This window comes from Tachyglossus aculeatus, chromosome 12 (assembly GCF_015852505.1).
Source record: "Tachyglossus aculeatus isolate mTacAcu1 chromosome 12, mTacAcu1.pri, whole genome shotgun sequence".
NCBI lineage: Eukaryota > Metazoa > Chordata > Mammalia > Monotremata > Tachyglossidae > Tachyglossus > Tachyglossus aculeatus.
This window is the reverse complement of record NC_052077.1, coordinates 38,751,042-38,778,673: the sequence shown is the minus strand read 5'-3', so window position 1 is coordinate 38,778,673 and position 27,632 is coordinate 38,751,042. Positions and strand designations below refer to the sequence as shown.

General features: G+C 45.0%; 1 protein-coding gene across 1 annotated transcript in view; it reads left to right on the top strand.

The window, feature by feature from the left end:
* VEGFC (vascular endothelial growth factor C) overlaps positions 1-27,287 on the top strand; it is a 137,005-nt gene extending 109,718 nt beyond the window's left edge. Inside the window, exons 10-13 of the mRNA XM_038755062.1 lie at positions 10,692-10,843; positions 20,316-20,425; positions 22,305-22,638; positions 26,787-27,287. Coding sequence (XP_038610990.1) covers positions 10,692-10,843; positions 20,316-20,425; positions 22,305-22,638; positions 26,787-26,901 — 711 coding nt within the window. The 3' untranslated portion in view covers positions 26,902-27,287. The remainder of the gene's footprint in view (positions 1-10,691; positions 10,844-20,315; positions 20,426-22,304; positions 22,639-26,786) is intronic.
* The last annotated feature ends 345 nt before the right edge of the window (positions 27,288-27,632 follow it).

Here is a 27,632-nt window from a genome sequence, read left to right as displayed (position 1 = left end):
CTTCTCCCGCTTCCCTCTGCGTCTCCCTGACTTACTCCCTCTATCCATGTTGCTTTCCCCATGGCAGCAAGGAGCCAATCCACTCCTTGGGAGGTTATCAGGGGAGAAGCGGCATGGCCTAGCAGATAAAGCACAGGCCTGGGAATCAGAAGGACCTGGATTCTAATCCCGGCTCTACCACTTGTCTGCTGTGTGACCTTAGACAAGTCGCCCCACTTCTCTGGGCCTCTGTTACATCATCTGTAAAATGGGGATGAAGAATGTGAGGCCCGTGTGGGACAGGGGCTGTGTCCAACCTTGTAGCACTTGGTACATAGTAAAAACTGAACAAGTACCATAAAAAAGGGGGAGACATATAGATGATCTACTCAAAATTAACATTAAATGCAGCAATGGAATTTACTAAGCGTCTACTCTTTGCCCAGGACTGAACTAGCCACTGAGGCTTAGTGGATAGAGCACAGGATTGAAACTCAGGAGACGTGGGTTCTAATCCCAGCTGCCCCATTTGCCTGCTGTGTGACTTTAGGCAAGTCGCTTTATTCTCTGTGCTTCAGCTTCCTCATTCTGTAAAATCAATCACCGGTACTTATTGAGCACTGACTGGAGAGTAGAATATACCTGAGTCGGAAGACAAGTTCCCTGCGTACAATGAGTTTACAGTCTAGAGGGGGTGACAGACATTAATATAAGTAAATAAACTACAGATATAATAATTATGGTACTTGTTAAGCACTTACTATGTGTCAAGCACTGTTCTAAGCGCTGGGGGAGATGCAAGTTAATCAGGTTGGACACAATCCCTGTCCCACATGAAGCTCACAGTCTTCATCCCCATTCTACAGAGGAGGTAACTGAGGCACAGAGAAGTGAAGTGACTTGCCCAAAGTAACACAGCAGACATTGGCAGTGTTAGGATTAGCTGGGTTATGGGCATAAGTGCCGTGGGGCTAAGGATGGGGTGAATAAAGGGAAATCGTAAGTGCGAAGGCAACACCCAAGAGAGCCGGAAAGGAAATATAGGGGTTAAGTTAGGGAAGGCTTCTTGGAGGTGATGTGATTTTAATAAGTCTTTGAAGGTGGAAACAGTGACCGTCCCATTGGATGTGAAGAAGGAGGGCATTTCAGGCCAGGGGCAGGATGTGGGCGAGAGGCTGGGAGCAAGATAGATGAGATGGAGGTATGGTGAAAAGGTTGGCATTGGTAACAGGAAATCAGGGAGGTAAGGCAGGAGGGGACAAGGTGATCGACTGCTATAAAACGGAGATTAAACAACTATTCTCCCATTCCCTAGGCTGCCAACCCCAGGTCGGACAAGGACTTTGTCAGATCTGCGCTTGCACAGAACTTAGCATGTGTACCACAGTTGTCATCATTAATAGTATTAAACTCCTCGGAGAGTACATTAGAATTTTAGTAGACAAGGTCCTGACCCTCAAGAGCATCTAATTTTGCTTAAATCCACTCATGTTGCGCTCTCCCTGATTCTCCATCTTTAAGATAAGCCTTTTACGAAGCCCCATCATTTTTTTTTTCTGGCCCAGCTTTACAACACTGGTTTTTAGCTTGGACAGGAGGGAGTCACTTCTCTTAAATGCAGATGTTTCAAAAAATGTGTTTGAAAAAAAGATTAGAAAAAGACGGCTAACTAAAATAGAGTGCAGGGTCTCATCCTCTTTATGACGGAGAAACTCTCCTGGGGTTAGGCGAGCAGAGGATTGATTGGTCTAAGCTGGCAAGGCAACACTCAAAATCATAGTCACCGAAATGACGACGGGCCCTAGAAGCAAATAAAACGAAATGTTTTGCTCGAGAAGCGGTGCATTCTCCTTGCCAGTGAAATGCAGTAACTTATCTCAGCAGACCGGGAAGTCTGCTAATCATTTCAAAGCGAGACCATAGCATTTTGCATTCCAGAGGCAGCGGATTGATAATACCTTGCTTCAAAGGACCGTTCGGCTATTTTTAACCAGTTTTATCTGAAACGTTTGAAAAATGACCTAGATAAAGAGTTTTTAAATATCTTTTGGATGGCTAACAGAAAAAAAAGAATCAGCCCCAGAAAGAGGGTTTTTGAAGGCGGGAGGTATTTTTCTATTCTTTTTCATTTTCAATTTTAGAGGCATTCATGTGGAGGAAGTTCCAGGGTCATCCAGTACCATTAAAGAACCTGGGCTGGGATCAGGCTGATGGATTAAAAGCGGGTACCATGATCCAAACCGCAGTCAGTCCCTCAATAGCAACATGGCCTAGTGGATAGAGCACGGGCCTGGGAATCAGAAAGGATCTGAGTTCTAATCCCAGCTCCACCACTTGTCTGCTCTGTCTGTTTCACTTCTCTGGGCCCCAGTTACCTCATCTGTAAACTGGGGATGAAGACTGTCAGCCCCATTTGGGACATGCGCTGTGTCTGATCTCATTACCTTATATTTACCCCAGCTCTTAGAACAGTGCCTGGCACATAGTAAGGGCTTAACAAATACCACACAAAATGGCATTTATTGAGCACTTACTATGTGTGCAATCTTCTCTCTCATCAAATTACATTCAATTGCAATTGCCTCCAGGGCAGGAACGTGTGCCAACCTACCTGTGTTGACCCTTCCAAGCATCTAGAAGCAGTGTAGCTCAGTGGAAAGAGCCCGGGCTTTAGAGTCAAAGGTCATGGGTTCAAATCTGGCTCCACCAATTGTCAGCTGTGTGACTTTGGACAAGTTACTTAAGTTCTCTGGGCCTCAGTTACCTCATTTGTAAAATGGGGATTAAGACTGTAAGCCCCACGTGGGACAACCTGATCACCTTGTAACACGTTTATTTTACAAAGCAGAACTCAAATGGCTGAAAACTGTTTATGTCACTTCCAACACACCCAGTCACTGTTGAACCCTGACATCACAAAGGTACCTTCTTTATTGGATGATTTTCCTTCTTTAATTAAAATATCAGATTTTTCTTTGGAATAAGGAAGCTGGTCTTGAAGGGACCTTATTCCTGATTCTAATAACAACAATAATAATTGTGGGGTTTGTTGAGCACTCAAAATGTGCTAAGCACTGGGGCAGATGCAAGATCATCAGAATGGACATGGTTCCTGTCCCACATTTTCAGGAACTTGGCATGGTGGATAGAGCACAGGCTTGGGAATCAGAAGGCCATGGGTTCTAATCCCGGCTCCGCCATTTGTCTGCTGTGTGCCCCTGGGCAAGTTACTTCACTTCTCTGGGTCTCAGTTATCTCATCTGTAAAATAGAGATTGAGACTGTTAGCCCCAAAAGGGACAGGGACTGTGTCCAACCTGATTTGCTTGTATCGACCTAAGCACTGAGTACAGTGCCTGGCACATAGTAAAAGCTTAACAAATACCACAATTATTATTACTATTATTATTATTGCTATCATAAGACTTGGCTCCTCTGGCTTCAGATACCATCTTATTAGCAAGCCAGGCACTTATTCTAGACCTTCTTCTTGTGGGCAGGACTCTAATCTACCACCTCTGTTGTATTGTACTCTCCTAAGTGCTTAGTTCAATGCTCTGCACACAGTAAGTGCTCAATAAATGTATGGGATTTATTCCTCAGTTTTAAAGGACCCATTCTTAAGGTAGAGATTACAATGGCTGCTATTCAGTCACCCCACCCAAAAAACCGGTTTTTTTTCCCCCTCTCAAAATTCTTCTGAAATCCAGAAGTTTCAAAATCACAAGACTGCCAGTGAGGTTGCCTGGAAATGCAGTAGCCAAAAGCTTAGTCATAGGTCTTGCTGTTATTGCAATTTTGATTTTTCAAAGGAATTCAAGTGGATGTCTGTGTGCCGTCACACCTGGCTTCAGGGTGGCAACAGATGTGAAATCCATGCAAGACCCACTGAAAACTCAGGCCCGGAGGGGAAAATAATTTCAATGGGAAAGCAAGAAATGGAGATAATTCCCAATCACAAATCAGTTAACTGCTGGAGCCCAGTATTCATTCATTCAATCATATAAATTGAGCGCTTACTGAGTGCAGTAAGCGCTTGGGAGAGTACAATATAACAACGAACAGACACATTCTCTGCCCAAAATGATCTCATAGTCTAAAGGGGGAGACAGACATTAATAAATAAACAGATACATAAATTACAGATCTATACAGATATATACATATGTGCTGAGGGGATGGGAGGGAGGATGAATAAAGGAGCAAGTAAGAGCAGTGCAGAAGGAAATGAGAGAAGAGGAGAGGAGGGAGAAATCAAAGGGATACTGACTCAGTGACTGTGCATGAGAGTACTAAAATAAACCAAGATGCCGTCTCTTTAACTTTAATAATAATAATGATGGCATTTATTAAGCACTTTCTATGTGCAAAGCACTGTTCTAAGAGCTGGGGAGGTTACAAGGTGATCGGGTTGTCCCACGGAGGCTCACAGTCTTAATCCCCATTTTACAGATGAGGTCACTGAGGCCCAGAGAAGTTAAGCGACTTGCCCAAAGTCACACAGCTGACAATTGGCCGAGTCAGGAGTTGAGCCCAGGACCTCTGACTCCAAAGCCTGGCTCTTTCCACTGAGCCACGCTGCTTCTCTATAAGTCTCTTTAAGAGATTTTGGGGGAGGGTTAAACTGGAAAATGAATGTCTTTGATTCTGTTGTTGTTCTGCCTTGTGCTTTGTTTCAAAATAAGGCTCTGGTGGTGAAACTTCAAAGGTTAAGCAAGCTACCAATTTCTCTTCATAGCTAGGGTTTTATCAGAAGGCTAGAGGGTCCAATTATTTGTCGCATACTAAAGTGGCAGGGTAAGTCCCTCCTGCCAGACTGTAATCTTTTTAGGGATCTACAAGCCCTGCTGTACTCTCCCAAGTGCTTTTTAAAGTGCTCTGCACACAGTAACAGGATCCATCTTTAGACCCCTTCCAACTATTTCACTCATCACTTCTGAGAGAACTGGAAATTCGACTGACCTCCTTTTCAAACAACCTGCTGATTGATTTATCATCGATTTAGTCACTGGTCAACTGATTAATGGTATTTTTTATGGCACTTATTTATGGTGCTCATTAAGAGCTAACTATAAATAAATAATAAATAATGATGGCCTTTGTTAAGTGCTTACTATGCGCAAGGCACTGTTCTAAGCGCTGGTGGGGATAGAGGGTGATCTGGTTGTCCCATGTGGGCCTCACAGTCTTAATCCCCATTTTACAGATGAGGTCACTGAGGCACAGAAAAGTGAAGTGACTTGCCCAAAGTCACATAGCTGACAACTGGCAGAGTCGGGATTTGAAATCACGACCTCTGACTCCAAAGCCCGGGCTCTTTCCACTGAGCCACGCTGCTTAATGTGCCGGGCACTGTACTGAGTGCTGGGGTGCGTATAAGATAATCAGTTTGGAGTCCATCCCTGGCCCACAGGGGCTCATAGTGAAAATCAGAGGGAGAAAGATTTAATCCCTATTTAATCACAGTCCAATTAGGAGGGAGAAGGGGTATTGAATCCCCATTTTGCAGATGAGGGAACTGAGGTACAGAGTGGTTGGGTGACTTGCCTAGGGTGGAGCAGCGTGGCTCAGTGGAAAGAGCCCGGGCTTTGGAGTCAGAGATCATGGATTCAAATCTCAGCTCCACCACATCAGCTGTGTGACTTTGGGCAAGTCATTTCACTTCTCTGTGCCTCAGTTACCTCATCTATAAAATGGGGATTAAGACTGTGAGCCCCCGTGGAACAACCTGATCACCTTGTAACCTCCCCAGTGCTTAGAACAGTGCTTTGCACATAGTAAGCGCTTAATAAATACCATTATTATTATTATTAGGGTCACACAGCAGGTATTGGTGTAGCCAGGATTAGAACCCAGGTCCTCTGACTCACAGGCCTGTGCTCTTTCCAATAAACTACTCTGCTCCCATGAACCGGAACCATAACTTAATGCATTCTTGTAATTATTGAAGGAATGTGTACCTTTATGCTGACTATATGATGTCTTTGTTTAGCTCCCTTTGAAATGGGATAGCTCCTTCAGGGCCAGATCTGGTGGAGTCTTTAGTATTTACCTCATGTTCGCTGTCGATATTTAACGGATTCTCGGTCTACCGTCCAACTGGAAAAAATGGGGGCTTTCGTCTTTTTTGGCAAACCCTTATAGAGATGAGTATTCCGTTGGCACGCAGAAGACCGAAAAGGTTTGTTCCGGCTTTTTTTTTTTCCAGCCCAAATGTCAAAGCAATATTTCTCAGCTTCCCCACTTTATCCCGAAAGGCATCAGTGACATCTGGACAAAATTTCGAGGAAAATCAGAGGTATCGATCCTGCCACAGGGTCAGCAAGAGTGTGAGCTCAGGGCTTGGGCAAAGACTGGAGAAAGTGACTTCTTGGAGTTGGAGACATACCCAGAGTAAGAATAACTGTGGTACTCTGAAGTGCTTGCTCTGAGCTAAGCACTGGTGATAATTGTAGTTTTTAAAAATGAGAAAAGAGCTATTTGAGATCATTTGCCCAGGTAAATAATGCCGACAGCAACTAGATGAATAGCTCAATAATTAGTTTTTTTCATTTGAAATGCAATTTCTATCAGAATAATGTAGACTTGTAATCTTCACTAGGCAAAGGAGCAAATTGAATGTGAAATAAACAAAGCCAACTTTACATAATTATAGCATATTGACTTTAGCAATTAAAACCCATACACTGCAAAAGCAGTATGCATGTCATGATTAAAGCTTTTTCTTTTTAGTATGGTTTTGTTTTCTCAAACAACATTTGGAGCCACGCTAAAAATGATCACATAACAGTAATAATGAGAATACTAAGTACATACCATGTGCTGAGACCTAGGGCTTATACAAGCTAATCAGATTGATTCATTCAATCTTATTTATTGAACTTTTTTGTTTGGACGACTTGACACCTGTCCACGTTTTGTTTTGTTATCCGTCTCCCACTTCTAGACTGTGAGCGTTGTTGGGTAGGGACCGTCTCTATATGTCGCCGACTTGTACTTCCCAAGCGCTTAGTACAGTGCTCTGCACACAGTAAGCACTCAATAAATACAATTGAATGGATGGACACAGGGGGAAGCAGCATGGTGTAGTGGCTAGAGCCCTACTGAGAGCTCTCCTCCTCCAGGAGGCCTTCCCAGACTGAGCCCCCTCCTTCCTCTTCCCCTCCTCCCCCTCCCCACCAATCAATCAATCAATCAATCAATCGTATTTATTGAGCGCTTACATCCCCCCCGCCTTACCTCCTTTGCCTCCCCACAGCACCTGTACATATGTATATATGTTTGTACGGATTTATTACTCAATTCATTTATTTATTTTTCTTGTACATATTTATTCTATTTATTTTGTTTGGTTTATATGTTTTGTTTTGTCATCTGTTTCCCCCTTCTAGACTGTGAACCCACTGTTGGGTAGGCATCGTCTCTATATGTTGCCAACTTGGACTTCCCAAGCGCTTAGTACAGTGCTCTGCACACAGTAAGTGCTCGATAAATACGATTGAATAAATGAATGAATAGAGCCCAGGCCTGGGAGACAGAAGGTCATGGGTTCTAATCCCAGCTCCGCCACTTGTCTGCTGGATGATCTCGGGGAAGTCACTTCACTTCTCCGGGCCTCAGTTCCCTCATCTGTAAAATGAGGATTCATCATCATCATCATCATCAATCGTATTTATTGAGCGCCTACTGTGTGCAGAGCACTGTACTAAGTGCTTGGGAAGTACAATTTGGCAACATATAGAGACAGTCCCTACCCAACAGTGGGCTCATGAGCCCCACATGGGACAGGGACTGCATCCGTCTTGATTTGTTTGTACCCATCCCAATGCTTAGTACAGTAGAAAGCCCTTAACAATTACCATCAGTATTATACAGTTAAATCAGTCACTGCCCTGAGGTATTGAATCCACATTTTACAGATGAGGAAACTGAGGCCCAGAGAAGTTGAATAGCATCCCGAGGTCACACAGCAGGCAGTGGGTGGGGCTGGGATTGGGAGGACATCTCCTGACATACAGTCCTATGCCTATCCACTAAGCCACACTGCTGCTCCTTTGAGGTCAGTGAGAGGTCATCCCAGGGCTGACATTGTCGTGGATCAGTGGAAAGGGCCTGGGCTTTGGAGTCAGAGGTCATGGGTTCAAATTCCAACTCTGCCAATTGTCAGCTGTGTGACTTTGGGCAAGTCACTTCGCTCCTCTGTGCCGCAGTTACCTCTTGTGTAAAATGGGGATTACGACTGTGAGCTCCTGTGGGACAACCTGATCACCTTGTAGCCTCCCCAGTGCTTAGAACAGTGCTTTGCACATAGTAAGTGCTTAATAAATGCCATCATTATTATTATTATTAGACTGGAACATTCACAATGGATTAGAGAATGTAAGCCCCTGGAGGGCAGCAGCTTTCTCTACTCTTCATCATGACATCCCAGCGTCTCATATGGAGCTGGCCACCCAAGGGGCCCCATCCCCTCACACGTGAACTTCGCCATCAACTTTATCTTCCTCCAGGTCACTAGATCATAAGATGCCTCCCTTTAGGCTGTGGACTTCTCCGCTAGACTGTCAGCTCCTTGAGGGCCGGGGGAGTGTGTAACAAATCTGTTCTCTCCCAATAACTTAGTCTGGTTTCTTCTCTACACACTATAGATGCTCAATAAATATCAGGAGCTATGTACAGGAGAAACAATCTGGCCTAGTAAATAGAACCATGGCATGGGAGTCAGAAGGTCATGGGTTCTAATCCCGCTCCAGCATTTGTCTGCTGCATGACCTTGAGCGAGTCACTTCACTTCTCTGGGCCTCAGTTACTTCATCTGGAAAATGAGGATTGAGACTGTGAGTCCCACGTGGGACAAGGACTGTGTCCAACCCGATTTGCTTATACTCACCCCAGTGCTTAGTACAATGCCTCACACATAGTAAGCACTTAAAAAACACCATAATTATTATTATTACTATTATTATTATTTCATCTTGACGGACACCTGCGCGCCTTGCTCCTCTCCAAATCCTTGTCTCATTCTCTCCAGATGAAAACCTGGACCAGTTTTCCTGTTACCACTGAGCAGCTTGACCTAGTGGCTAGAGCACAGGCCGGGGAATGGGAAAGACCTGGGTCCTAATCCCTGCTCTTTCCCTTTTTTTTTTAAATGGCATTTATTAAGCTCTTACTATGTGCAAAGCATTGTTCTAAGCGCTGGGGAGGTTATAAGGTGATCAGGTTGTCATTCATTCATTCAATCATATTTATTGAGTGCTTACTGTGTGCAGAGCACTGCACTAAGCGCTTGGGAAGTACAGCACTTGGGAAGTATACGAGGGGCTCACAGTCTTAATCCCCATTTTACAGATGAGGTAACTGAGGCACAGAGAAGATAAGTGACTTGCCCAAAGTCACACAGCTGACAACTGACTCCAACACCCTCTGACTCCAAAACCCGTGCTCTTTCCACTGAGCCACGCTGCTTCTCCTTGTCTGCTGTGTGACCTTGAACAAGTCACTTCACCTCTCTGGGCCTCAGTTATCTCAACTGGAAAATGGGGATTAAGACTAGTAGCCCTGTGTGAGACAGGGACTGTGAACAACTCAATTACCTGATATCTACCCCAGTGCTTAGTCCAGTTCCTGGCACATAGTAAGTGCTTAACCAGTAGCACAATCATTATGATGATGGTGACAAGGAGCATTAATGGAGGATGAGCTGTGCTCTTCACGATTCCAACGACGATTTAATTAGCGTCACCTCACCTCCCATTCCAGGAAGTAAATCACCAGTACACTTTAAGAAGTCCAAAGGAGCATGGGAATTTCAACTGGACTTACTTTCATGAAAACATTGGCTTGTTTCTGCATCCTGTTGGAAAAAAATTATGGGACGAGATAGAGAAATCGAAATTCTTCATCCTCCGGACGGAATCCAAAACGAAGCCCTTTCTCACTAAAATGGCCAGGGAACCATCCCTGAAACCTAACCAGGAGGCCCACAGAATTGTACCCAGTGCTTCACATTGGGCCAAAGAAGTCGACTTTCTGCTCAAAATGAGAATGTGCTGACTGGTTAACACTGGAGATTATTTTATTTTAAACAAGATGGAATCCCCAAGGGTTGTGAGATTCTGTTACGGATTAGCATCAAACCGATCCAAAGTGGAAAATTAAATTGGAAACTTTACAGTACTATGTTCAGTTTATGCAAAAAGGGTTGGAACAAAACCCAACGTTTCAGTGTTATCCACATAACTTTGTAATTACGTAACCAAAACCCGATGCTTTAATGGCGCTTTTGAAGTATTTCTGGAAACAATTGAGTATTTGGCAACTGTGATGTTTCTAAATATTAATTTGTTCTTTGAAATCGTATCATTGGGTCGGATTCTTATTTTGTCCTCCACCACACCGTGTACTGCATCTTTAGCTTTTTTGCAACTGCTTGTTGTAGTGTCGTCTTTCGCATTCCTCAGATCTACAACAGGATACGGTAACAAGTGTGTGGTGCATTTAACAATTCAGAATGCTATTTTAATAACACGTATACTAGTCTTAAGTCTTTACAGTCATAACAATGTTAAGTCATGTGGAATGGGTATGGCAATGGATAATGAAAACAAAACGACTCATGCAACTAGCTGCTGTTGTTCTGTGGATGATCTTGAACTACCTAAACAGTATCGATAACAGTTTTTTTCTTCTCTTTCCCACTTTTTTCTGTAGTTGTTTGAAATCACAGTGCCACTCTCTCAAGGCCCCAAGCCTGTAACAATCAGTTTTGCCAATCATACTTCCTGCCGATGCATGTCTAAACTGGATGTTTACAGACAAGTTCATTCCATTATTAGGCGTTCCTTACCGGTGACACAAACACAGTGAGTATGAAGTTGTATAATAATAACAATAATTGTGGTATTTGTTAAACACTTACTATGTGCCAGTCCCTGCCCCACACGGGGCTCAAGGTCTTAATCCCCATTTTCCAGATGAGGTAACTGAGGCACAGAGAAGTGAAGTGACTTGCCCAAGGTCACACAGCAGACTAAATTGCGGAGCTGGGATTAGAAACCAGATCCTTCTGACCCCCGGGGTCCATAGTCTATCCACTAGGCCACACTGCTTCTCTATCTTCTCTGTCTTTCCTTCCTAATAATAATGATAATAATAATAATAATAATAATAATAACATTTATTAAGCACTTATTATGTGCAAAGCACTGTTCTAAGTGCTGGGGAGTTCACAAGGTGATCAGATTGTCCCACGGGGGGCTTACAGTCTTAATCCCCATTTTACAGATGAGGGAACTGAGGCACAGAGAAGTTAAGTGACTTGCCCAAAGTCACACAGCTGACAAGTGGTGGAGCCAGGATTTGAAACAATGACCTGACTTCAAAGCCCATGCTCTTTCCACTGAGCCAAGCTGCTTTTCCATGCAACTGTGTGATCCAGGCTTGGTCGAAGCCATCTGACAAGACCATCCTTTCCCTCAGGTAGCTTACGTTCTAACAGGGAAGACTGATAGACACAGATCATTCATTCATTCATTCATTCGTATCTATTGACCGCTTACTGTGTGCAGAGCACTGTACTAAGCATTTGGAAAGTACAATTCAGCAATAAAGAGAGACAATCCCTGCCCACAACGGACTTATTTCATGCTGCTACATCTTGTGATGGCCAAATAACCTAAAGGAAAAATGAACTCTAGACTGTAAGGTCCTTATGAGCAGGAAACATGTCTACCTACTCTGTTGTACTGTACTCTCCCAAGCTCTTAGTACACTTCTCTGCTTATAGTAAGCGTTCAATGAATGCCATTGGTAATGATGATGATTACTCAAGGATGGTCTCTTGGAGAAGAAATTCATTCAATCGTATTTATTGAGTGCTTACTGTGTGCAAAACACTGTACTCAATTAATGGGCTGTAGTGAGTACTTACTGTGTGCAGAGCACCGTACTAGGGGCTCAGAAGAGTACAGTACAGTACAATAGAATTGATAGATATGATCCCTATCCATAAGGAATTTTCAGCCTGCAGAAGGGAGACAGACATTAAAATCAATTTTAAATAGGGAAAATGGCCGAGTTTAAGGATATGTACATAATTATGGGGCTCCCATCTCAGGGTCGCACCTGGAGAGTTTCCCGTTCTCTACCATTTTTGGCTACAAGAGGGAGAGTGAAGCAGAGGCCTACCCATTCCATTCCTAGCTTGGGCAGTGGCTGGTGAGCGGCAGGCAATCTGCTCCAAGTCAAAACTCACCTATGCTGGGCAATAGCGGCATGGAAGAGAGATGAGAGCGAAGGCTCAAGTTGACTGCTCGGAAGGAGGCCATGGTAAACCACTTCCAGATTGTCACCAAGAAAACTCTCTGGATCCACTACCAGAATGATTGCAGATGGAGGTGGGGCAATCTGGGAGAGATGCATCCTTGGAGTCGCTGTGGGTCAGAGATGACTCTACAGCGTAAGACAAGATGAGACTGGAGCTGGGTCTGGGGTGAATATCAAGTGCTTCAGGGGAATCAATCAATCAATCAATCATATTTATTGAGCGCTTACTATGTGCAGAGTACTGTACTAAGTGCTTGGGAAGTACAAATTGGCAACATATAGAGACAGTCCCTACCCAACAGTGGGCTCACAGTCTAAAAGGGGGAGACAGAGAACAAAACCAAACATACTAACAAAATAAAATAAATAGAATAGATATGTACAAGTAAAATAAATAAATAAATAGAGTAATAAGTATGTACAAACTGTGTACATATCCACAGGGGAACAGATCCAAGTGCATTGGTGACTCAAAAGGAAGAGGGAATCGGGGAAAAGAGGGTTTAATCAGGGAAGGCCTCTCGGAGAGATCTGATTTTAGAAGATCTGTGAAGGTGGGGACCCTGTTAGACTGAAGGATATGAAGTGGGAGGGATTTCCAGGCCAGGGAGAGGATCTGGGTGAGGGATTGGCAGCAAGACAGCTTGGAATAGCCACGGTCAGTCGTAGCTGAAGTGGGAAAAATTTCTAGGTGGGAGGAAGGACGAAGATTGTTGTGGACAGGGAATGTGTCCTTTCATTTTTGTATCGTACCTTCCTGAGTGCTTATTTCAGTGCTCTGCACAAAGAGAGTGCTCAGTAAATATGATTGACTGACTTAAGAAGAGGTCGGAGATGGGAGAGGTGAGAACAAGACCAGTTGGGAACATAGGGTGCGAGCATGAGTGTAGCAAGAGGGAGAGAACTGAAGTTTCTCTTTGAAATCATTGGAGGTTTTTGAGGAATTCATTCATTCAATTGTATTTATTGAGTGCTTACTGTGTGCAGAACACTGCACCAAGTGCTTGGGAAAAAAAGTTGGCAACATATAGAGACGGTCCCTACCCAACAACGGTCTAGAAGAAATTTGTACTGTACTAGACTTTGAGCTCATTATGGGGAGGGAATATCACTCTTTATTGTTGTATTGTACTCTCCCAGAAGCTTAGTACAGTGCTCTGCATAAAGTAAGTATGCTTCATAAATACGATGGAATGAATAAATGTGCTAAATGTTGGGGCTGACACACTGCAGACAAGCGGGACATGGTTCAATCAATCATATTTATTGAGCACTTACTATTCATTCACTCAATCATATTTATTGAATGCTTACTATGTGCAGAGCACTATACTAAGTGCTTGGGGAAATACAACAGAATTAGCAGACAAGTTGCCTGCCCGTAACAAGCTTACAGTTTAGAGGGGGAAATAGACATTAGTATGAATAAAGAAATCATTTACAATGTATAATTTAAAGATACGTACCTAACTGCTATGGTATTCCCATCCCATGTAGGCTCACAGTCTAAGTAGGAGGGAGACAAGATATTTCCTCCCCAGTTTACAAGTGAGGACACCGAGGAACAGAGACGCTAAGTGACTTACCCAAGGTCCCACAGCAGGCACGGGGTGACTTCATCGATCAGTACAGCTTTTCTACCGATGAGTACACTCTCCTAATGATGATGATGATGATGGTATTTGTTAAGCGCTTACTATGTGCCAAGCACTGTTCTAAGTGCTGGGGGGGATAAAGGGTAATCAAGGTTGTCCCACGTGGGGCTCACAGTCTTAATCCCCATTTTACAGATGAGGGAACTGAGGCACAGAGAAGTTAAGTGACTTGCCCAAAGTCACACAGCTGACAAGTGGCGGAGCCAGGATTAGAACCCATGACCTCTGACTTCCAAGCCCGTGCTCTTCCAAGTCACGCTGCTTCTCCGAATCCTGTCTAATCATCCCACTTCTAGCCCAGATAATAGTAATACTACTACTACTAATATAATAATAGGGGCATTTGTTAAGTGCTTGCTATATGCCAAGCACTGTACTAAGCGCTAGTGTGGATACAAGATATCAAGTCCCACAAAATTGGCTCTCATAAGTAGCTAAACACATTCGTAGTTCAATAGCTCAGGATCCTAACTTTTTTGACATATACCGGTCTCTTGGAATCAGGCACAGGATCACTTAAAGCCTTTTAAGGAATCTGGGCATTCCCAGAATCCGGTGAGGAATTAGACGGATTCCTCATTGCTCCAGTCTGACGAAGAGTCCACTGTGTGTGGTGGATAGAAGAACTCATGATCTAGACCAAGCCAAAGACTGATTAGTGTTTGTGTTTCTATTTACAATCTTACCATTCTTTTATAAAAATGTTCCTCATGTTTACCGCAACACTAAATAAACCACTTGTTTGCTTGGAGGGAATTACAAATGGCGTTTATTGTGAGGAAATCGTATCCCCATGAGAACATTTCCTTCTGCAGAGCAACAGTGAATTTATGACTGAGTTCGTCCTTATCATTCTGGATAACTGGGCACTCCGCATCTTCAGATTGTTCGTTGTCGGAGTGGCCATATGCCCTGTTTTAGATGCTACGGCACCAGGGATCTGGGGAAATATTAGATACGATTGTCCTGAAATTGGGCTTCTCTAAGCTAAACAAGTCCAACTAATGGGCACCAAGTCCTAGTCCATCCGTTATCGCTCTCCCACCCCACACTTCCACCATCTGATTTTGTTCTCTTCACATTGTATTTTTTTTTTACAGTGTGCACTATTTTTTTTTACTGTATTAACACCTGGGAGAGTATTCTAAGACTGAGTTAATAATGGTGGAGTGTATAGAACCCGGGCCTAAAAGTCAGAAGGTCATGGGTTCTAATCCCAGCTCTGCCACTTGTCTGCTGGGTGACCTTGGGCAAGTCACTTCACTTCTCTGGGCCTCAGTTTCCTCATCCATAAAATGAGGATTACCCACAAAGAGTTTACGGTTGAGATGCTTAAATGTTTTAACCGCCATACTTCCCAAGTTACCTCATCTGTAAAATGGGGACTAAGATTTTGAGCCTCACATGGGACAACCTGATCATCTTGTATCCTCCCCAGCGCCTAGAACAGTGCTTTGCACATAGTAAGTGCTTAGCAAATACCAAAATTATTATAAATTATTATTATTAGTACAGTGCTCTGCACACAGTAAGCGCTCAATAAATACGATTGAATGAATGAATTAATGAATACTAGGACCAGAGGTGGCATCCCTGAAAGCTAGGGTATTCCATCTCAAACCTCTCCCTCCCCTCAACTCTCATGATCCTCAAGAGAGAAGGAGAGGTATGCCAGCTTAAATGGGAAAAATCTCTAAATATCCTGGTTTTTCTAACTCTACTTGGAATTGGGAGTCACCCATTATATTACCTGATCAACAGCTTTTTTAAAAAAAGCTAACAGCCTGAAGACAGGAGATATTTTCAAAGGGGACACTGCTGTTTTGACAGAGAACAAATATTTGATCAGAAGAAAGAGGAAGTCCAGAGTATGAAGCTTGGAACTGTAGGTCATTTTGGAGAAAGAATCCTTCTTTGCAGACGCAAACATCGTATCTGCTATTCAAAAGGATATAAAAAGATATTGATAAGAGCTAATCGTTGCCTTGGGGCAAGTTCTGTGCTATATTCTGGGGTAAATGAGATAATCAGGTCAGACAGATTCCCTGCCTCATGTGGGGATTACGTTCTATGGGAGAAAAGATCTTTGATCTCCATGGATGGAAAAACCAAGGCCCAGAGAAGTGAAATCATAATGATGGTATTTGTTAAGCACTTATTATGTGCCAAGCACTGTTCTAAGCTCTGGAGGAGATACAAGGTTATTAGCTTGTCCCACGTGGGGCTCACAGTCTTAATGCCCATTTTACAGATGAGGTAACTGAGACACAGAGAAGTTAAGTGACTTGCCCAAGGTCACATATCAGGCAAGAGATTGATCTGGGATTAGAACCCAAGTCCTCTTACTACCAGACAGGTGCTCTTTCCGCTAGGTTTTGAGAAAAAGCATGTTACCCTTATATCACCTAGGCAGTCTTTGCTGCCTGAGAAGCAGCATGACCTGTAGATAGAGCATGGGCCTGGGAATCAGAGGACCTGGGTTCTAATTCCGGTTCCTCCACTTGTCTGCGGTGTGATTTGGGTCAAATCACTTCATTTCTCTGGGCCTCAGTTCTCTCATTTGCAAAATGAGAGAACTTAGATGGTGAGCCCCTACTTAAGCTATGAGCCCTGTCAGAGATACGATTATCTTGTATCTACCCCAGCGCTTAGAGAAGCAGCGTGGCTCAGTGTAAAGAGCATGGGCTATGGAGTGAGAGGTCATGGGTTCAAATCCCGGCTCCACCACTTGTCAGCTGTGTGACTTTGGGCAAGTCACTTCACTTCTCTGTGCCTCAGTTACCTCATCTGTAAAATGGGGATTAAGACTGTGAGCCCCCTGTGGGACAGCCTGATCACCTTGTAACCTCCCCAATGCTTAGAACAGTGCTTTGCACATAGTAAGCTCTTAATAGTCAGCGCTTAACAAATACCATTATTATTATTATTATTATTATTATTATTATTATTATTATCATTATTATATTATTTTGGGGCACAGTTGAAGTAATCTTTTTGTGTCTGTCTCCCCTGATGGATTGTAAACTGCTCTCCCCCTTTTAGACTGTGAGCCCACTGTTGGGTAGGGACTGTCTCTATATGTTGCCAACTTGTACTTCCCAAGCGCTTAGTACAGTGCTCTGCACACAGTAAGCGCTCAATAAATATGATTGATGATGATAAATGCCACCATTATTTATTTATTTATAGTACTAGGCCCAGAGTAGCGGAACAAATATTATGATCATTATTGTTATTATTACTGGTCTTTAAAACTTAATGTTTAGAGAGGACCATCTTGCCACCCTGGAAAAATGGCACAGAACATTGGAGGGATTTTCCCTAAAGTCTAAATCCAAAGAAAAATCCTGTCTCTAGGATATTTGACCCGAATGATAAAAATTGGGTTTCACTGATCAAATTCACCACTGATAATAATGATTGTTATGGTATTTGTTTGTGCTTACTGCATACTGCTTAATGCTTACTGCATTGTACTAAGCCCTGGGGTAGATACAAGATCATCAGGTCAGAAACAGTCCCTGCCCCACCCTAGGGCTTCTGCATTCTGCTTTCTAATAATAATAATAACAATAGTTGTGGTATTTGTTGAGCACTTACTATGTGCCAGGCACTGTACTAAGCGCTGGGGTAGATACAAGCAAATCAGGTCGGGCACAGTCCCTGTCCCGCATGGGGCGCCCAGTCTTAATCCTCGTTTTCCAGATGAGGTAACTGAGGCCCAGAGAAATAAAGTGACTTGTCCAAGGTCACACAGCAGATGAGGGGAGAAGCTAGGATTGAGAACCCAGTTTCTTCTTACTCCCAGGCCTGGTTTCTAACTATCTCAATGTTTCTACCTTGCTTGGTGACCCAATCTGTGTCTTCATTACAAACCTGAACAAAGATTTTACTTAAAACACCCATTTACCTTTCCTATTAAACATGAGGATAGTTTTCTACCCACGCATTGCTACTTGGAATTTTATTTTAGAGCTGCAGTTCAGGAAGAAATATTTTAGATCGATAAATGTTCCGGCAATGCAGGTCAAGAGTTCGACCTCTAAGCCCCTTCAAGAACATTTTTTTGCTGTCCTTGGCAGTCGCTTCTGTTTTTTTTCACTAATGTAATGACAAGCGATTTCGGCGCCAGGAATCTGCTGCTTATTTATTGGTCAACAGTTGTGAGGAATCATAAAAATGCATTTCATTCAAATGTACTCATCTTCAGTTGGATGGAATCTCTCTGAGCCTCAGATTTGGCCTCCCAATTATCATTTTTTGTTTTGGTTTTCTCTGTGAGGACATGCACCCTATTGGGCAAATTCCCCACAGCACTTACAATAGTAACAATAATAATAATAATAATAATAGTACTTGTTAAGCATGTACTATGTGCTTAAGCACATACTATGTGCCAAGCACTGTTCTAAGCGCTGGCATACAGACAAGCAAATCAGGTTGGACACGGTCCCTGTCCCACATGGGGCTCACAGTCTTCATCCCCATTTTACTGTTGAGATAACTGAGGCACAGAGAAGTGAAGTGACTTGCCCTAGGTCATACAACAGACAAGTGGTCGAGCTGTGGTGTATATATCGGTAATTAATTTATTTATATTATTGTCTGTCTCCCTCTCTAGACTGTAAGCTCACTGTGAGCAGGGGATGTGTTTATTGTTTTATTGTACTCTCCTCAGTGCTTAGTACAGTGCTCTGCACATAGTAAGCACTCAATAAATATGATTGAATGAAGTATGTCACTATCCATTATTCATTTTGATATTTGTTTCCCCCTCTGGGCTGTAAGCTCCTTGTGGGCAGGGTACGTGTCTGCCAACTCTTTTATATTGTACTCTCCCAAATGCTTAGCACAGTGTTCTGCACACAGTAAGCGCTCAATAAATATGATCGATCATTTGTTCCTAAACTGGCACTCACTAATTTGTTCCTAACTCCTAAAAGAGGCCCGCTTAGGGTTCAGAGGAAAGAGCAGGATTCTAGGAATCAGGACACCTGGGTTCATTCATTCATTCAATCATATTTATTGAGCGCTTACTGTGTGCAGAGCACTGTACTAAGCTCTTGGGAAGTACAAGTGTTCTAGTCCCACTTCAGTATGTAGCCGGCTTACAAGGACTAGGGCCACACATTACAATAATAATGATACTACTAATCATAACAATATTAATAATGATAATGTTTTCCGTTAAGTGCTTGCTATGTGCCAAGCACTGTACTAAATGCTGGAGTAGATTTGAGATGGCATGGTCGGATGTAGGGCTCACAGCCTTAAGTAAGAAGGAGAACATGTCTGTGGCTCAGTGGAAAGAGCCCGGGCTTGGGAGTCAGAGGTCATGGGTTCTAATCCCGCTCCGCCACTTATCGGCTGTGTGCCTTTGGGCAAGTCACTTAACTTCTCTGTGCCTTAGTTACCTCCTCTGTAAAATGGGGATTAAGATTGTGAGCCCCACGTGGGACCACCTGATCACCTTGTATCGCCGCAGTGCTTGGCACATAGTAAGCGCTTAACAAATACCATCATTATTATTATTGAATCCACATGTTGCTGATGAGGAAGCTGAGGCACAGAGAAGCAAAGCAACTTGCCCTAGTTCACGCAGCAGGAAATCGGTGGTTTTAGTTTTTTCAGGTATTTGTTAAGCATTTTCCTCTGGTCCAGGCACCGTTCTAAGCGCTGGGGTGGATCGAAGCTAATCGGGTTGGACACTGTCGCTGTCCCATTTGGGCTCACAGTCTTAATCCCTATCTTCTAGATGAGGTAGCTGAGGCCCAGAGAAGGGAAATGACTTGCCCACGGTCACACAGCGGGCAAGTGGCAGAACTGAGATTAGAACCCAGGTCCTTCTGACTCTCAGGCCCGAGCTCTGTCCCCTAAGCCTTACAAACTTCACTTCCTTCTCACAGGAGGAGGATGTCTCAGGTCTAGGCTCATCCACGCATCCGTCTCCCGCCTCTAATAATAATAATAATAATAATAATAATGGCATTTATTAAGCACTTACTATGTGCAAAGCACTGTTCTAAGTGCTGGGCTGCAAAATCCTCATGGGCAAGGAACTTGTCTACTAATTCTGTTGCATTGTACTCTTCCAAGCACTCAGTACAGTGCTCTGCACTTAGTAAATGCTCAATAAATGCAACTGATTGATTGACTGATCGATCCCTGAGTCTGCAGAATGCTCATTTAAAGGCACTTAGCACAGTGCCTGGCACACAGTAAGCGCTTATCAAATACCATTAAATCAATCTATAAACACGACTGATGGAACGATTGACCACAATTCCCATCTCTGAGGGTTCTTCCCCTCCAGGCTGGGCCTGCTGACCGGCTCCGTTGTGTGTTTCCCCCCCAGGTGTCACTCGGCAAACGAAACCTGTCCCCAAAACTCTGTCTGGGACAACAGGGTCTGCAGGTGCCTGACTCAGCATGACCTCAGTTTCTCTTCCAACGCCGAGGATGATGGTAAGCAGAGAAATTCCCTTTAATGCGTTTCTTCGGTTGCGCATTCGGTCATGTATTCGAATGGCTCCGCAAATAGTCGTTTACACCTACCCCCTATATATTGGCAGGAGACTTGTCTTTTGTTTGTCTCCTTATCCCCCTCTAAGACTGCAAACTCGTCATGGGCAGAGAACATGTCTCTCAACTCTGTTATACCATCCTTTCCCAAGTGCTTAGTACAGTGTTCTGCAACAGAGTTAACTCTTGATAAATATCGTTGATCGATCAATTACTACTTCCCAGCTGCAGCTCGTGGGAGATCAGTCAATGGTATCACTAGAGAAGCAGCGTGGCTCAGTGGAAAGAGCACGGGGTTTTGGAGTCAGAGGTCATGAGTTCAAATCCTGGCTCCGCCAATTGTCAGCTGTGTGACTTTGGGCAAGTCACTTAACTTCTCTGTGCCTCAGTTACCTCATCTGTAAAATGGGGACTAAAACTGTGAGTCCCCCGTCGGACAGCCTGATCACCTTGTAACCTCCGCAGCACTTAGAACAGTACTTTGCACATAGTAAGCACTTTACAAATACCATCATTATTATTACATCACTACAGTGGTGTTTTCTTCAAACACAGTGGACAACTATGAGAGGCAATGTGGCCTGATGGAAAGAGCTCAGGCCTTGGGATCAGAGGATTTAGGTTTTAATCCTGACCCCGTCACTTGCCTGTCATGTGGCCCTAGTCCTCATTTACCGTGGGCCTGTGTAACTTTTCTGGACCTCGGTTATCTTGTCTGTACAATGAGGATTAAATTCTCTGCTCTTCTTCCCTATGTGGTAAAATGGGGATTAAATCCTCTTCCCCTCTTCCTTGACTATGTTGTAAAATGGGGATTAAATCCTCTGCCCTCTTCCTTGACTATGTGGTAAAATGGGGATTAAATCCTCCGCCCTTCTTCCTTGACTATATGGTAAAATGGGTATTAAATCCTCTGCCCTTCTTCCTTGAATATGTGGTAAAATGTGGATTAAATCCTCCGCCCTTTTTCCTTGACTATATGGTAAAATGGGGATTCAATCCTCTACCCTTCTTCCTTGACTATATGGTAAAATGGGGATTCAATCCTCTGCCCTTCTTCCTTGACTATGTGGTAAAATGGGGATTAAATCCTCTTCCCCTCTTCCTTGACTATGTGGTAAAATGGGGATTAAATCCTCTGCCCTTCTTCCTTGACTATGTGGTAAAATGGGGATTAAATCCTCTGCCCTTCTTCCTTGACTATATGGTAAAATGGGGATTAAATCCTCTGCCCTTCCTCCTTGACTATATGGTAAAATGGGGATTAAATCCTCTGCCCTTCTTCCTTGACTATGTGGGATAGGGACTAGGTCCAACCTGGTTATTTTGTATCTACCCCAGCCCTTAGTACAGAGCCTGGCAGTTCACAATCTAATAGTATTTCTTGTACACCTACCGAGTGCAGAGCACTGGGCTAAGCGCTTGGGCAAGCATTATAGAATAAGTAGACATGATCCCTGCCTTCAAGGAGCTTACAATCGTTGTCCAACTCCTGTGTGCAGAGCACTGTGCTAAGTACCTGGGCAAGCTCCACTTAGAATTAAACACAATCCTTGTCTACAAGGAGTTTACAATCTAATAATATTTCTTGGGCCTCTCCTGAGTGCAGATCCCTGAGTTAAGCACTTGGACGAGTATTATAGAGTAAGTAGAGAGGATCCTTGTCTTTAGGAAGCTTCCAACCTAATAGTATTTCTCGCGCACCTCTGTGTGCAGAGCACTAAGCTAAAAGCGCTTAGACGAGCACCCCAGAGTGCGTAGAGAGGATTCCTGCCCTGGGGGACCTTCCGGTCAGCGTTTTCTGTGCCTGGTGTTTCCGTAGACGCGTCCGACGATTCCCACGCCATCTGCGGGCCCCACAAGGAGCTGGACGAAGACACGTGTCAGTGTGTGTGTCGTGGGGGCCTGAGAGCCTCGAGCTGCGGCCCTCACAGAGAACTGGACAGGACGTCGTGCCGCTGCGTCTGCAAGAACCGGGTCCTCCCCGCCTCGTGCGGCGCCCACCGGGAGTACGACCGTGACACGTGTCAGTGTGTGTGCAGGCGGGCCTGCCCGTCCCACCAGCCCCTGAACCCCAACAAGTGCGTCTGCGAGTGCACCGAATCGCCCAACAAGTGTTTCCTCCGAGGAAAGAGATTTAACCAGCAGACCTGCAGGTGAGGCCCCACTGAGCACCCGGGGGGCTCCCAAACTCCTCTGGGTTTCCCGTACTGCTCCCAGACTCCCGTGGAGCTACTGTACTGCTTCCAGCCTCTTCAGGGGCTACCATATTGCTTCCAGCCTCCTCTAGGATTCCCAGATAGCTCCCGGACTCCCCTGGGGCTACTGAATGGCTCCCGGACTCCTCTGGGGCTAGCTTATTGCTCCCAGCCTCCTCTAGGGTTCTCAGATGGCTTCTGCACTCCCCTGGGGCTACCGAATGGCTCTCATCATCAATCGTATTTATTGAGCGCTTACTGTGTGCAGAGCACTGGACTAAGCGCTTGGGAAGTACAAATTGGCAGCATATAGAGACAGTCCCTACCCAACAGTGGGCTCACAGTCTAAAAGGGGGAGACAGAGAACAAAACCAAACATACTAACAAAATAAAATAGAATAGATATGTACAAGTAAAATAAATAAATAAATAGAGTAATAAATATGTCCAAACATATATACATATATACAGGATATATACATATATACAGGCTTTCAGTCTCCTCTGGGGCTACCCTACTTCTCCTAGCCTCCTCTAGGGTTTCCAGATGGCTCCCGGACTCTCCTCGGGCTATCAATGAAGAAGCAGTGTGGCTCAGTGGAAAGAGCACGGGCTTTGGAGTCACAGTCAGAGGACAGGGGTTCAAATCCCGGCTCCGCCAACTGTCAGCTGTGTGACTTTGGGCAAGTCACTTAACTTCTCTGGGCCTCATCTGTAAAATGGGGATTAAGACTGTGAGCCCCACGTGGGACAACCTGATCACCTTGTATCCCCCCCAGCGCTTAGAACAGTGCTTTGCACATAGTAAGTGCTTAACAAATACCATTATTATTGTTATTATTATTATTATTATTATTATCAAATGGCTCCCAGTCTCCTATGGGGCTACCCTAGTTCTCCAGCCTCCTTTAGGTTTCCCAGATGGCTCCCGGACTCCCCTGGGGCTACCGAATGGCTCCCGGACTCCTCTGGGGCTACCCTGCTTCTCCCAGCCTCCTCTAGGGTTCCCAGATGGCTCCCGGACTCCTCTGGGGCTACCGAATGGCTCCCGGACTCCTCCAGGGTTCCCAGATGGCTCCCGGACTCTCCTGGGGTTACTGAATGGCTCCCAATCTCCTCTGGGGCTACCCTCCTTCTCCCAGCCTCCTCTAGGGTTCCCAGATGGTTCTCGGACTCCCCTGGGGCTACCGAATGGCTCCCGGCCTCTCCTGGGGCTACTGAATGGCTCCCAATCTCCTCTGGGGCTACCCTCCTTCTCCCAGCCTCCTCTAGGGTTTCCAGATGGTTCTCGGACACCCCTGGGGCTACCACATGGCTCCCGGACTCCTCTGGGGCTACCGAATGGCTCCCGGACTCCTCTGGGGCTACCCTATTGCTCCCAGCCTCCTCTAGGGTTTCCAGTTGGCTTCCAGACTCTCCTGGGGCTACCGAATGGCTCCCGGACTCCTCTGGGGCTAGCCTATTGCTCCCAGCCTCCTCTAGGGTTCCCAGATGGCTCCGGGACTCCCCTGGGGCTACTGAATGGCTCCCTGACTCATCTGGGGCTACCATACTGCTCCCAACCTCCTCTAGGGTTCCCAGATGGCTCCCGGACTCCTCTGGGGCTACCGAATGGCTCCTGGACTCCTCTGGGGCTACCCTATTGCTCCCAACCTCCTCTAGGGTTTCCAGTTGGCTTCCAGACTCTCCTGGGGCTACCGAATAGCTCCCGGACTCCTCTGGGGCTACCCTATCGCTCCCAGCCTCCTCAAGGGTTCCCAGATGGCTCCCGGACTCCCCTGGGGCTACCGAATGGCTCCCTGACTTATCTGGGGCTACCATACTGCTCCCAACCTCCTCTGGGGCTACCAGATGGCTCTCAGCCTCCCCTGGGGCTACCGAATGGCTCCGGGACTCCTCGGGGGCTACCCTATTGCTTCTAGCCTCCTCTGGGGCTACCAAACCACTCCAGGCCTCCTCCAGATTCCCTCGGCCTCCTCTTGTCTCTCGGACCATTCCCTACGCTCAGAAGCCCCAGGGTGTGGTGACGGCACGAATGAGCCACAAGCCCTTGGCCCCGAGCCCCGAGCCACCCACTGGAGCCAATCCAGACCCCACGGAAGGACCAAGGAGCACTGACATCTGGACCAAATGCCATCATTTCAGGACTGATGGCGCCCTCGCCTATATGCTGAGTGCCGGGGAGTCACATGATGTGGGTTCTAATCCCAGCTCCACCACTTGTCTGCTGAGGGACCTTGAGCAAGTCACTTTACTTCTCTGGGCCTCAGATACCTCATCTATAAAATGGGAATTAAGACTGTGATCCCAATTTGGGACAGGGACATGGTCCATCTTGATTTGTTTTATTGTCTGTCTCCCCCTTCTAGTAATAATGATAATAATAATAATAATAATAATAATAATAATGTTCGTATCTGTTAAGCACTTACTATGTATAAAGCACTGTTCAAAGCGCTGGGGGGAATACAAGGAGATGAGTTTGTCCCATGTGGGGCTCACAGTCTTAATCCCCATTTTACAGATGTGGGAACTGAGGCACAGAGAAGTGAAGTGACTTGCCCAAGGTCACACAGCAGACATGTGGGGGAGGTGGGATTCGAACCCATTGACCTCTGACTCCCAAGCCTGTGCTCTTTCCACTGAGCCACGCTGTTGGGTAGAGACCATCTCTATAAGTTGCCAACTTGTACTTCCCAAGCGCTTAGTAGAGTGCTCTGCACACAATAAGTGCTCAAGAAATACGATTGAATGAATTGATTAATTTCCTTGTACCCACCCCACCACTTAGTACAGTGCCTGCCACTTAACAAATACCACAATTATTATTATTATTATTCCGGTTATTATCCTTTCATCTCTTCCTTCCACTCCCCCCTCATTCATTCATTCATTCAATCATATTTATTGAGCGCTTACTGTGTGCAGAGCACTGTACTAAGCGCTTGGGAAGTACAAGTTGGCAACATATAGAGACGGTCCCAACGCAACAGCGGGCTCGCAGTCTGGAAGGGGGAGACAGACAACAAAACAAAACATATTAACAAAATAAAATAGAATAAATATGTACAAATAAAATAGAGTAATAAATCCGTACAAACATATATACATCTATACAGGTGCTGTGGGGAGGGGAAGGAGGTGAGGTGGGGGGGATGGGGAGGGGGAGAAAGGGGAAAAGAAGGAGGGGGCTCAGTCTGGGAAGGTCTCTGTGTGCAGAGACGTGAAGTGACTTGGCCAAGATCCCACACCAGACCAATGGCGGAGCTGGGAACTAGAATCCAAGTCCTTCTGACTTTCAGCAGCGTGGCTCAGTGGCTGGAACCCGGGCTTGGGAGTCAGAGGTCGTGGGTTCGAATCCCGACTCCGCCACTTGTCAGGTGCATGACCTTGGGCAAGTCACTTAACTTCTCTGTACCTCAGTCCCCTCATCTGTCATATAGGGATGAAGACTATAAGCCTTACGTGGGACAACCTGATGACCCTGTCTCTACCCCAGCGCTTAGAACGGTGCTTGGCACATAGTAAGCGCTTAACAAATACCAACATCCTTATTATTATTTCAGGCCTGTGCTCCATCCACTAGGCCTCACCGCCTCTCTGGGGCACTTGGTACAGTGCTCGATGACCAGAAAGCCTTCTATAAATTCATTCTGTCATTCAATCGGATTTATTGAGCGCTTACTGTGTGCAGAGCACTGTACTAAGCGCTTGAGAAGTACAAATTGGCAACATATAGAGGCGGTCCCTACCCCACAACGGGCTCACAAATCCTCCTCTCCATCCCCCCCATCTTACCTCCTTCCCTTCCCCACAGCACCTGTATATATGTATATATGTTTGTACATATTTATTACTCTATTTATTTTATTTGTACATATCTATTCTATTTATTTTATTTTGTTAGTATGTTTGGTTTTGTTCTCTGTCTCCCCCTTTTAGACTGTGAGCCCACTGTTGGGTAGGGACTGTCTCTATATGTTGCCAATTTGTACTTCCCAAGCGCTTAGTACAGTGCTCTGAACATAGTAAGTGCTCAATAAATACGATTGATGATGATGATGACAGAGGGATTTCACCGGGCTCTGTCTGCTTGTGTTTTCCAGTTGCTACAGACCGTCGTGTTCAGTTCGAACGAGGCGCTGCGACCCAGGTTTCTCTTTCAGTGAGGAAGTCTGCCGTTGCGTACCTTCATACTGGAAAAGACCGCACGCTAACTAGACCAGGAAATCCCACCGGCCAGTGGCCGTGCAGTTCTCCAACCCAAGAGCAAGACTTTTGCCCTCCTTCGGGATTAACCGTGACCCAGAAGCCCGGTCCGGATGACGGGAAGACCACCCGGTTTCAGGAACTCTGAGAAAAAGAGTATAGAAGCCAACCGGGGCTCATTCACCTAGGCGCTTAGTATGGTGCTTCGCACGCAGTAAGCGCTCAATAAATACGATTGAATGAATTAAGTACTCACCAAGGACCCATTTCCCACCCGGCGACCAAACAGCCTAATTTTTTTCTCTTTTGTGATTTTTTTTTTTTAAAGATAATGACTATATAATTTATTTCCACTAAAAATATTGTGCAGCATTCCTGTTTATAGCAATAACAATTGTTAAAGCTCACTGTGATCAATATTTTTATATCATGCAAAGTATGTTTAAAATAAAATGAAAATTGTATTATAAGTTGGCAAACATAGTCAGTCCATCCTCCTATAACTATTTGGCTTAGTGGGTACAGCCCAGACTCAGAAGTCAAAGGACGTGGATTCTAGTCCCGGCTTTGCCAAATGCCTGCTGTGTGACCTTGGACAAGTCACTTCACCGCTCTGGGTCTCAGTTACCTCATCTGTAAAATGGGGGTTAACAGTGTCAGCCCCATGCGGGACAGGGACTCTGTCCAACCTGATGAACAGGTTGGATCAAGAAGCAGCTTGGCCTACTGGAAAAAGACTGGGC